This window comes from Mastomys coucha, unplaced genomic scaffold (genome assembly GCF_008632895.1).
Source record: "Mastomys coucha isolate ucsf_1 unplaced genomic scaffold, UCSF_Mcou_1 pScaffold16, whole genome shotgun sequence".
Taxonomy (NCBI): Eukaryota; Metazoa; Chordata; class Mammalia; order Rodentia; family Muridae; genus Mastomys; species Mastomys coucha.
Window position 1 is genome coordinate 83,317,453 of NW_022196898.1, and position 12,889 is coordinate 83,330,341.

General features: G+C 37.7%; 1 protein-coding gene across 3 annotated transcripts in view; it reads right to left on the reverse strand.

Annotated features, from left to right (window-relative positions):
* Positions 1–12,889, reverse strand: part of Bank1 (B cell scaffold protein with ankyrin repeats 1) — a 288,493-nt gene that overhangs the window by 5,476 nt on the left and 270,128 nt on the right. For all 3 annotated transcript variants that reach the window (XM_031375619.1, XM_031375621.1, XM_031375620.1), the window contains 3 exons: positions 10,040–10,218; positions 7,533–7,596; positions 1,595–1,624 (listed from right to left, as the gene is read on the reverse strand). In XM_031375619.1, the coding sequence (XP_031231479.1) occupies positions 1,595–1,624; positions 7,533–7,596; positions 10,040–10,218 (273 nt within the window). The remainder of the gene's footprint in view (positions 1–1,594; positions 1,625–7,532; positions 7,597–10,039; positions 10,219–12,889) is intronic.

Genomic DNA, 12,889 nt, shown 5'->3' on the forward strand with positions numbered 1-12,889 from the left:
AGAGAAAGGTCCAATGGAGCTGAGGGGTTTGCAGCCCCTTAGGACTAACAACAATATGAACTAAGCAGACTCATTCTATGAAACTAGTATCACCCTCATGCCAGAACTGGACACAACCGTGGTAGAAAGAAAACGTCAGACTAATTTCCTTGATAAATATATATAAAAAATTTGTAAGAAAAATCTCGCAAATAAAATTGAACATATTGAGAAAATTAATCACCATGACCAAATAGGTTGTACTTTCAGTCTAGTTGCACATATTCAAATCACTAGGTATGAAATGTAAATAAAATTGAGGACAGAAGTCACATGATCATCTCAATAGACGTAGAAAAGTCATTTTACAAAGTTCACATGATGTCTGTCTTAGAATAATTAGAAATAAGATTTCTTCAAAATAATAAAGACTATATGTTCATATATATACACACATATAAATATATGTATATGCATATATAGCTATAGCTTTCATATATACATATCTTTTGTTGATATATATCAACAGAGACAAATCGTGTTTGAAAATGCCATATCTAATAATTTATAAGTTATAGCCAATATTATACTTCATATGAACAATCTGAAAACATTTATTCTAAAATCTAGGACATGACATGAGTACTCACTCCACTACTTTTCCATATAGTACTCAAAGTACTAGACCAACTAGACAAGATAAAGGCATAAAAAGGTTAAAAATAGGATAAGAAGTTAAATTATTCTTATTTACAACATGATTCTATAATTAAAAGACCTTACAAATTCTACAAGAAAACTCTGAGATCCAATAAACATGATAAAATGTTGCAGGATTCAAAACCAAAGACAGAAATCATCAACTTTCATATATACCAATAACAAATTTCCTAAGAAAGAAATTTGGAAAAAACATTTCTTTCCCAACATCTCAAACAAATAAAATCATAGGTAGAAATAAAACTGAACCAAAGATGTGAAAAGATCTATAATAAAAAACTTCCCTCTGGGAACCAGAAGGAGAAACTGTAGGTGCTATCTTGCATATGTAGATCCTAGATGTATGTATGCATGGAGGTAGGCTGTAGACATGCAGGTAGGCTGTAGACATGCAGGTAGGCAGCAGACATGCAGGTAGGTGGCAGACATGTAGGACCAGGAGAGGGAACAAGAGGTACTGATAAAGGGAGAGAGAGCAGTTGAACCAATGGGCTAAAAAACTGGAAAGAAGGCCGCGGAGAGTGGGGCTATATAGGTGGGGAAAGAGCAGCAGGGAAGGACAGAAGAGAGGGGAGAAAGATCAACAAAGACAAATCACATTTAAAAATGGCATACCTGATACTTTGCTAATGAAAGAATAAAGCCAGATGAAGATGAACTTAAATTATGCGCCAAAGGACACAATTAGTCAAATCACAAAGTCCCTTTCTCCATGATGATGAATACTCCTGGCTGTACACTTTTATATTTGATGTCAGATGGTTTTACATAGAAATTGCAATCTATGCAAAGCTGTACCTTGACATAGAACTACTAGGTTTACATCGATTAAAAACACTTAATCTGCACTTTGTTTTAGTTTAAATCCTTCATTTAATACTTAACACTTACTTACCACTAGGATGGTGCACAATGGTCAGTTTATCTACAAGACAAGACAAAACAAAACATATTCTGTGAGGTTTGCTTAAAATTTATCCAAAGAAACCTTTTTTAATTGTTTAATGATCTTATGTCTTTGAGGTGATTTAAAATTACAATGAGCCAAAAAGACTAATCCTACCTCTGAATATTGTCAGAATTCAAGCCTTTTATTACTTTTTGTTTTTCTTGACACTTGTCCTGAGGTATTATGATTTTGTTTGATGGAACCCTGCTTTCTGTGCATTGATATTCCTTTAGTCTGAAATACTCCATTTGTTTTAGAAATCTATATTTTAAAAACATGGTCACATATTACACAGTTTAACCATTTCTAAGTGTACAGGCTGATGATTTTAAAAATAAATCCATTAACTATGTACCTACCAGTCCAATAGGTTTCCTAGGCATGGAATATATACTCAGAATCCCTTGTTAATCCTCATAAGAATTTTATTCCGCACAGCCTCAGATGTGCTATCCACTTCTATAGAGTAATGTTGTTTGTACTAGTTTAATCTAGAAAGGCTGCAAATTTGAATGCACGTTCTACTTTATGTCTGGTGTTTTCCACTCAATACACTGGCTCAGATTCACTTGTATTTCATGGAATAGAAGCATTCATTCTTCTTTCTTTTTATATTATATTAAGGGCAGGTTTATTAGGAAGCTGCTCTCGGGTGGGCAAGTTCACTGGCCCCAAGGACCAGGGCTGGGGAAGTCAGCATGGGGAAAGGAGTGTGGGAGAGGAGGAAGAGAGAGAGAGAAGAGAGCAAAGCATTCATTCTTATTGCTTAGGAATATCATAGCATAAATACAGGTACAATGTAATAATGTATGTTGCTGTCTGATGTTCTGATTGTTTCTAGATATGATGAATCAAACTGCAATAGACTTTATGATTTTTTTTTTTTTTTTTTGGTGGATACAGGGTTTTACTTGTATAAGAAAAATATCCAAGGCTGGGATCACCAGACCATACACTAAGTGTGTTTCTGACCTTTTCAAAGTCATTATGTACTTTGACCTTCCATCAGCGACCATGCACATCCAGTTCCAGATCTAACTCATACTTAGGTTGGTCTGGCAGCCTTTGAAAGCCAGGCTCCCGACAGTCGTTCACTGGCATCTCATGAGTGTGTCCTTGTCTTTTCCTGCATATTAATGATGTCACTTGTTATGCAATTGTTGGCTGTTTGCTTTAGTAAATTAAGATCTGGGGGTTAGGTGTGTTTGTAACTGCTGGGCTATCATCACTCTTCTTAGATCCTCTCATCAGGCAGATTGGTATGTAAATATATGATAGTGTGTGTGTATGTGTGTATGTGTGTGTGTGTGTATGTGTGTGTGTATGTGTGTATGTGTGTATGTGTGTGTGTATGTGTGTATGTGTGTGTATGTGTATGTGTGTGTGTGTGAGTGTGTGTGTATGTGTGTGTGTATATGTGTGTGTATGTGTGTGTATGTGTGTGTATGTGTGTGTGTGTTTGTGTGTATATGTGTGTGTATGTGTGTGTGTGTTTACTTCTATACTTACCCATCTGAAAGGTGTATGTTAGCAGCCATAATTTGTTATCTTTTGCCCCTAAACTTGATGGTCCTTCATGAGATTCATTATCAGCCTCCTTTTAACACAGCTATTCTTCCCTCTCTGACTACAGGAGCCTGTCATTATCTGTAGAATAGTTATTTGTTAGACCAATCTTAGACTTACATGAAGCTTTGAAATTGTTATACTACAACCGTGTGGAGAGATGAACCTAAAGTAAAGCTCATTTTTTTCTCTACCAGATTTTATGTTTTGGTTACTACAAAGCTCAGAATATAGTTTTCCCTATTTATATTCTCTTCTGACAATCTTTGTAACTCCACTTTCTTTATTTAACTCTGTTTAGATTTCTTCTACTTCCAGTTGCCTACTCAATTCATGTTTCCTTTTTTTTTCAATTTGTATTTCTTTCATATATAAGATATTAGCAATCTCTTAAAAAGCCACATAGAAAGAAGTAGATACTTTTTACTTTTGTGCTCATAAATTTCCATCATCTAATTGTTAACTGCAGTTCTACAATTTTTAATTTTCTATATTTTTTATTTGACACAAAAATTACTTTTTGAAACATTGTCTTGATTCTTACATGTTCAGAATAGAAGTGCAACATGTAGGGAACATTCTCTTAACGTTTTGATCTTCCTGAACGTACTGAAGCTTTGGAAGACTCAGCACGTGCTCCAGCTTAGTAGCCATCTAAGTACATTAAACAAATATGCAAGCTCAGTGTTTTTACGCCTTATTCAGTAAATGTCAAATTGGTTGCATTAGTTGTGATTCAAGTCCCTGTATCCTTATTGATTTCTGTCAGAAGCTCGGTTAACTACTGAGAAAAAGTGAGAACATTTCTGAGTATTGCCAGTGATTCAATGGCTGTGATGAAACTTACAAACACATCTGTACCAAAAAAGATAGAAACATCTAGGCTGTTAAACTTTATTCTTATCGAATGTATTCTTTTATCTCCTGCCATGGGTTTTATCTTTATATTATCTTGTCCGGTATTAACAGGGCCACCATAGTTTTCTTATCTCTTGGTGTGGTGGTAGATCTTCACTTTATAGCTATCTAACCTTCATTTATAACATATGTTTTCTTAGACTGTCTAAATTTAGGTCATCTTTTTGTGTGCAACAAAAAACACACATTCTTCTAAAATTAAGGGTTAATAAATTTGGATTGAGCACAATTATTGATATAGATATTGATTGACTCAATATACTACCACTATTCTTTTACTTTCATTTTTGCTATCCACTTTGTTATGTACCATTTTTGCAATGTACATGATTCTTCAGAATTAAATCTGTCTTAATATTTCAATTAATTTCCTCTACTGATTTCCTAGGTTTACTTCTTTGTTATTTTGTTATGTATGTGAGTGTTTGCCTGAATGACTAATAAAGGCAAGCAGTTCTCATACAGAGAAGAAGAAGAAGACTGAACCCGGAGAAGAGATGGCTGTGAGCTACCCTGTGGGCACTGGGAAGCCATGTGCAGTCCTCTGCAAGAGCGAGACTGAACCCTGAGAAGAGATGGCTGTGAGCCATCCTGTGGGCACTGGGAAGCCAAGTGCGGTCCTCTGCAAGAGCGAGACTGAACCCTGAGAAGAGATGGCTGTGAGCCATCCTGTGGGCACTGGGAAGCCAAGTGCGGTCCTCTGAAACAGCATCACGTGCTTCTTACCATTGAGCCATCTCTCTAGTCCCTTACTTTTATTTTTAAATTGTTGCATTGTTCAATTTCTCAAAGTACTTTGAGATAATAGAGCCCCCGTCCTGTTTCCTGGCTTATACCCCCTCACAGTTCCTATTTTACCCCCCCCCCTTTTCATGTGTCTTAGATTTTTCACGGTCTACACTTTGTTCTTTATCATGTATAAAATTTTACCCGAGTCCACTTAACTGCAGCCTCTGTTCTTTATGCTATTATTCAAATATCTTCATCCTTGAAATTTTGCCTTAAGTCTCCTTCTGAATTTGGTAAAATAATCTACCAAAAGACAGAAAACATAACTGTCTATAAATACCTCATTTATATGATTTTTATGTTTTTATCCCCTTAATGTGGATCTGAATTTATTTCTGTTAGTATTTCTACCTGTATGAAATTCTTTAATGTTTATTACATTGTATTTTTTCTCTAGATCCTCTAATCAAATTTATCTACAAACATTATTTCACCAAAAGTTTTAAGGATATTTTCTCTGGAAGTGTTTTTTTTTTCTCTCTTTCTTCTTTTTTCCTCTCCCCTCCCTTTCTCCCTCCCTCCCTCATTTCCTCCCTCCCTCCCTCCCTCTCTCTTTCTTTTCTTTCTTTTATCAGCTTTTTGAAGATACTGCCATATGGTTTTTAACTCTTCAGTGATTCTGACAAGATATTAGTTAATATCCTTAAGCTTTCCCTCTATATGTGATTCATATTTTTTCTAACATTGGGCAAATAGTATTAATCCATCTTCATGTTCAGTAATAGCAATATATGATATTCTGATTTCATTTAGAAAAGGTTTCTTATATTTTAATGTAGCTTTCCACAACTTTCACTTGGTTATTTTAATTATTTAAAAAGTTTTCATGTTATTTTATATTTATCTCCTTTTGAAGCCATCTTTTGCATGCTTATGAAATATTTTTAATGTCCTCTTGTACAAAGGTTAACATGGGACCATTAAATTATTGTTTTATTTTTATTTTTGACTACGGATGATATTTTGTGTCTTTATTATCGCTTGCTATTTGTTGTTAAACAATTTTTAGTTGTTTTTGGTGGCATGTTGAATATCACGTGTTTTGTATCCTTGGGTTCTCTGTGGAATCTTGCTTTAGTGTGCAGGTCAGCTTCTGACATGAGCTTCTACAGGCTTGACTCCATTGTTCCAATATTCACCAAGAGACACTCCTCACCATGGCAGTGTAGAGGCTTTCTCCTGTGGACTGTCTAGTGGGTTTCAAGGCTGTCAGACATATCTGTAACAGAGGCTACTCGAAGTCAGAGTTGTAGCACGGCAGGTCTTGGAGGTTTCTGGGAAGTGTTAAGATGGGCCACTCTGAGTTGTAAAATGGGAAGGTTTGCCTGGTGTTGTTTGTTCTCCTGTGGCCAATAAGAGAACTGATGCTTCGTTAAGATGTTGGTGGTGATTTTTGAATTCAAACCAAAAAATGTAGGGTAGATTCTAATCTGTGTGCTTTTTTTCCAGTTTTTCAAATCCTGTTTCCTTATTTATAGATTATGAAAAAAAGCTTTCTAGTATGAATATTGTAGGAAATATTGGTATTCAATATGAGCTTTTTAGGTACAGTTGCTAATTTTTTACATATTTTAGTAAAATTATTTATAAAATTTATGTTTATAAGTTGTTAAAAGGTAATGCAAGTTTGTAGATCTCAGTTTTATATAAATGAATCTCTGGCTTATGACATTAATTATTACAAAGTGTATTTCTAGTTTAGAAAACATTTGTAAAAAGGTTTAAAAAATTCTCTCCAGGAAAAATAGATATCAATACAATAACACATGGAAAATAAACTTCACACACTGAATCTCCACAATGTATACAACCTAAACATTATACATTATATATATCTAGTGGATAGATGCAGATTTTGCAGTGCTTGTACTTAGTGGTTGTCTTAAATTTGTTTTTGTAAGAAGGGAGATTTGGTAAAAGAGTGGCCACATATTGACAATATACCTTACTTTCCATTATGGAGTGTGTTATTCATCTCTGCAGTAGATTTACCATCTTAATGATAGTGAGTCTGTTAACACTGGTGTTTCCCTATTCCCATGGCAACTGTTAACCATCAGCAAGGGAAATCTGCACTGCCAAGGACCATGTGGTTTCCAGGGAGACCAACTTGGTAAATGGCAGATAAAATGATTCACATGTGGACAATTGTGAAACTTAACTCTCTAGGAGTGACCCACCCATTTGATTCCCCATATAATGACCAATCAAAAACATGGGAAAAAGATAACCTTATGTGTAAGTTACTTAGAAAACAAATGGAAGTGGTGAGCATTGGCTGCTCAATCTGGGTCGGTAGAGCTCCGCTCAGTCTGGGTCAGTAGAGCTCTGCTCAGTCTGGGTCGGTAGAGCTCTGCTCAGTCTGGGTCAGTAGAGCTCCGCTCAGTCTGGGTCAGTAGAGCTCTGCTCAGTCTGGGTCGGTAGAGCTCCGCTCAGTCTGGGTCAGTAGAGCACTCCTGAGGAACACGTGACTAATCATGTTTCTAGAGAAGGAACTAGAGAGATTAAGTCTCCAGCTCAAAGATTTGAGCTGAAGCCCATTTGGATCTCCAGTTCCTTCATTTCGACTCAATTCTATTCTTGTTTTGTGGAGCAGACAACTAGTACTCACCATAGGCATTTTCATCTTCTGGCCTTTTCCCAATAATGTTGTCTCGGAGCTGGCGTAGCTTTTCCTTAATGAAAGCATAGAATATAGGACCAGTACACAGATATCAAGATTTAAAATCTTTAATGGATCAAAAATGAAAGCATTTATCACTATTACCACTGCCCCAAAACTACTACTTAGAAATAAGTTGCTACTTTTAAGATGTCTAAACCAATTTTGGCACTCTATATACAATCTTATTCACCGTGAAGTACATGTAAAATGGTAGTATCCTGTTTTAGAGAGATGTGTAGAGAGGCTAACTTCTCTAAATCACAGTTATAAGTCAAACTTAGAAATGGAGCTTAGCACACATGGTGGGACTCATCGCTCCAGCAGCATATGCATAGCAGAGGATGGCCTAGTCAGTCATAAATGGGAGGAGAGGCTCTTGGTCCTGTGAAGGTTCTATGCCCCAGTGTAGGGGAATACCAGGGCCAGTAAGTGGGAGAGGGTGGGTTGGTGAGCAGGGGGAGGGGGGAGGAAATAGGGTTAGTTTTTTTGTTTTTGTTTTGTTTTTGTTATTTTTTCTGAGGGGTATCCAGGAGAGGAGATATCATTTGAAATGTAAATAAAGAAAATATGTAATAAAAGAAAAAAAGAAATGGAGCTTAGCTTCATGCCTACGTCTCTCGTGGTCCAGCCAGCTACACCAGATGGCTGAATGCTGCTTGCAGCACATCTCCAGCCTCCATGAGGTATGGTCTTTCCTGGCACTGTATTTCTAAAAAACATGTATTAACGTCCTAGAGGAGAATACTATGGAACTAGATTCCTCTTCTCAGAATGTTTGTGATTTTTGTTTTCAAAATATTCTGTTTAGCACATCTCTATTATCATTTGAAGAGAAACAAAAGTCACTCTAGCATGCCAAACATTTCTTTAGAAGAAGACCTAAGAATGTCCTCAAGAATGCCTCTTTTCTGGAGGCTGTTTCCACGGTGTTGCAGATGTTCTCTGAGTGGAGCTCTTTGCCTTGGGCATGCCGATGAGGGAGGTAAAAGGTTACCACTTCATCTTGGGCTGGGGATTCTATGTGACTCTTTCCTGCCCTTCAAATTCTTTCATTTACACACATGAAAATGAGTCATTTTCCTCAGAGCAATCCTCCACCAGCTATGTGACAATAACCACTGATAAATCCATTTTCAGGGTAGGAATGAAAACATTTGCAGCTAGAAGAGGAATATGGAAAATAATATGAGGTATGGGGAGTGTGAACACATGTGTGTATGCACTGCGTTAAATATGTCCACGTGGCTATAAACATACATGTAAAACTGAAACAAGCATTTCAAGGAAGAATTAGGGAAGTAGTTTCTAAGAAGCTGTATTATGACAAACTGAATTGAAATCTTTATTTTCATAAGTGGTTGAGAAGGATAAAGTATATGTAATCCCCGGGAGCAAAATGAGTTGCATGAGTTTGTACTTGAATACGTTACCCATGTTAGGATTAGAGTGACTGTCAAGGTGATGGTATTGATAAAGATGGAGAAATAATGTCATTCTGTCTATGAGGAATGAACAGATGCAGAAAGCTACCCTCCTCTTTCTTTAGCATTTGTTTGGAAAAATAATTGCCTTTGATTAGTACTGTGAGACCTGAACCACTTTCGGCAACCAGAGCTGCGTTCTAGGTAGGTGGTGTCTGACAAGCTCTGATCTCAGATGTTTGGAAAATCTTGTCACCTACGCTGCTTTGGCCAAGATGCTATATTGTTTGAAATTTCATCACAGTGACTCATTTTTATATTATTAAGAAGCTACATTGTCTTATAAAATAAAGACGATCTCTTCGTAGGGGTGGCATATTCAGCTAATATTAGCTCTCTGTATTTTGTCCTAAGTTGGCTTATTAAATATGTTTAATCAAGTGGATACATGGGAATTGGGTTCTGAGGCAAGGGTGACTTCCTGCTGTGGAATGAGTAGAACGTTAAAATATTTTAGGAGTGGGAAACCCCATGAGATAAATAGAATATGACATGGACATCTCTCACGGAGAACAAGTCAAGATGGCATAGGCGACATATTTTATAAGAAGAAAGAGGATATATTGGTCATATTTAGGACTAAATGCCTGATGTGATATCATTTTTTGTTCTCTTTAATTCTAGTCTTATTATAGATTTTAGAATAGTGAGCCCTTGTAAGGAGGCTTCATCTTAATTTCAGCAATGAGATAAAAACAAGTGTTCTCTGCACTTAGGACAGGAATTATAAGGAGAGGGATGATTGGGTGTTTGCTTTGATGTATGGATTCCCTGATTAAGTGTGTACAAATGGACTCATCAGTGCAGACTTTTGATATTTTTCTCAAGCTTTTAGCTGATTGTTAAAAACATCCTTGTAGTAGTGAGTTAAGAACAAAAGAAGAGTTGTCTATATTTCTTGTGAAGACTAAACGTTTAAAGAGCCTAGAGGGAAGTCTATGAGTGAAGGAATGTTCCAGAAGATCATATTACCTGCTGAATCATTTCCAGACCACTCTTTCCCATCTGCCAGTGTCTAAACTTCTCTAGAGCTTCATCCACAGACAGTTTCCCCTTCTTGACTCTCTCCTGCAGGAGGATCAGTTCTTCCTGCCCAGTGGTCAGATAATCCCTTGTACTAGGGAAAGTTGGGCCCTCCATCCGAGTTTTCTCTATGATACAAGAAGAGAATGTTTTAGTAGGAAATTTACATTTGAACTACTGAGTCAAAAATAATTTCACATGATAAACCATTTCTTGCTCTTAGCTGATATTCACAGTCAAATAATAAGCTAGTATAAAATTTTTGTTTCACTATTTTTTGAGAGAAGTTATCACTGTGTAACCCAAGATTACCACATACTAAAGATCTTCCTGCCCCAGCTTTCCACTTACTGAGATCTTAGGTCTGTGACATGATTAGATAGTACAAAACTTGTATTGTATCTGTATTATGGTTAAAATAATAACCTTATCACTGTAAAAGATTAGGGCTAAGTAAGAGTTATATGCTTTCATAGACAATGTCATTCACACACCCCTTTGTGTGTGTGTGTGTGTGTGTGTGTGTTGTTAGAGAGAGAGAGAGAGAGAGAGAGAGAGAGAGAGAGAGAGAGAGAGAGAGAGAATTAAAATGAGATGCTGTGGGTGGGGATTCTATGGTGGCTAAATAGAGGAAAACAAGGTCTGCTTCCTTTTCCTAAAGGGAACTAAAACAAAAGAACTGCACTTTGAGTTAAGTGACTGTCAGGGACCTGTGACATTCATCCTGGCAGAAACTGGAAGCTTTGAAACCCTGAGACTGCAAAACGGAATCCGAGCAGGAGGAACCAACAGCTGCAACCCTAGCTGCCCAGTGGGGAAGAGACACTCTTCCGAGCAAGTGGAAGAGTCCCAGCAAAGCTCATTAGCACAGATCCTGGCAATCTCAGCTATTGGAAAGTTTTCCTGTTGTCATCAGCACGCAGAACATTTAAGGAAGCAACATAAGCCTGTAGGAGTAGTAGTTTTTCTCTAGAGGAAGAACTCCTATCTCCCCATAAACCCCAAGAGCCCATCCTGCAGTGGCATAATGTTATCATGTGAAGGCAGCTATTGTATAAATTATACTTACCTCTAGGGGTCAAAGACCTGTGCAGATCCCAATATCTGGTACCTAACAGCAGATATCCTACCACAATAGCAAAGCCTCATAGACCTAAAATGACTTAGCAGAGCACAGGTGACTTAGCAGAGCACAGCTCTTGCACTTCAGGAGACAAATTATACCACAGGAGCTATAAAGTAGGGGTAGAGAGGATAACTAGGAATACACTTAAGGAGCTATGAGACCCGTGCAAATGAAAATTACAAAACTTCCAATATAAATTACAGAGAAAACATTACAGCATAGAAAAATCCATGACTGTTCATGGATTGGAAGGTAGACCATCCACACAATCGGAACAATCTTCGGGTTCAGTAGTGTCACCATCAAACTACCAAAGACATCCCTCCCAGAAGTAGAAGAAAACACTAGAATTCATATAAAAGCAGATTCCAAAGCACAAGTGGAAGTCATCCTGTTAAATAAACTAAGACACAGCATGAAAAAAATATCTGCATGTTCCTTCCTATATGTGACTCTATGGAAATCAATTGGAAGGTAGAATTCACAGTGCTACCTGCTGGGAAGCGGTGGAGAGAAGGGACAAGAGGAAGCCGATGGATGGGCCCATAGCTAGAGAGAAGTAACAAGTCCTAGTGTTTCTCTAGAACAGTGCAGGGAAGAATGTAGGATGCAATAACCTATTATGTACTTCATGAACAGCGGAAGCAGAGGAAGCCGAAGCTTCCACACATAGCAATAATGAAACAGAAACATTAATTCCCCTGGCTTGATTGGTACACAGTGTATATATACACTGAAGGCACACTGTTCTAAAAAAGACTCTAATTATTTTAAGTATTTAGAGAGAATAACTGTAACTTCCTGCCTTGATCATAATGCACTATATACATACATTCCTTCTTGTATTGTTCCCTATAAATTTCTAAAGGTAATAAAAGAAATTATAATGAAGATATTATCTGGACAAATGAGCTAGTCTAGGACATGCCACATATAAAAATATTGATGTCCTTCCAGTCTCTCTGGGCTGGCGTCCTGAGGGACCTTGAGAGCAAGTACTGCAGCCAGTCCCACAACACTCAGAGGAAGCTCCACTCCCAGGCACTCTGACACTCTCAGGATCAGAGGTGAGAAGGACCCAACATCTGTCCCAACACTGGGAGTAACTGTGACCTGTGGGACAAGGCACATAGGAACTCCCACCAGCAGAGTGGCTCGGGTTCCCTCCAGTCTCTCTGGGCTGGTGTCCTGAGCAAACCTTGGGCCCAGGCTCCACAGCCAGTCCCACAACACCCAGAGGAAGCTGCTGCACTCCCAAGTGCTCTAACAAGCCCAGGGTCACAGGATCTCAGAATCACAGGACCACAGAGACAGCCTGACTCTGAGGAGATCTGATACAGCCAGGATCACAGGAAGGACTGACTCCAGTCAGATTTGGCAAGGGCAGTTAGCACTAGAGATAACCAGATGGCGGGGGCAAGCATAAGAAAATAAACAACACAAACCAAGGTTACTTGGCATCATCAGAACCCAATTTTCCCACTATAGCAAGTCCTGGACACATCATCACACCGGAAATGCAAGATTCAGATCTAAAATCACTTATTATGATGATGAAACAGGACCTTAAGAAAGACATAACTAGCACCCTCAAAGAAATACAGTTAAAGAGCTAGAAGCTCTTAAAGAGGAAATACAAAAATCCCTTAAAGAACTACAGGAAAACACAATCA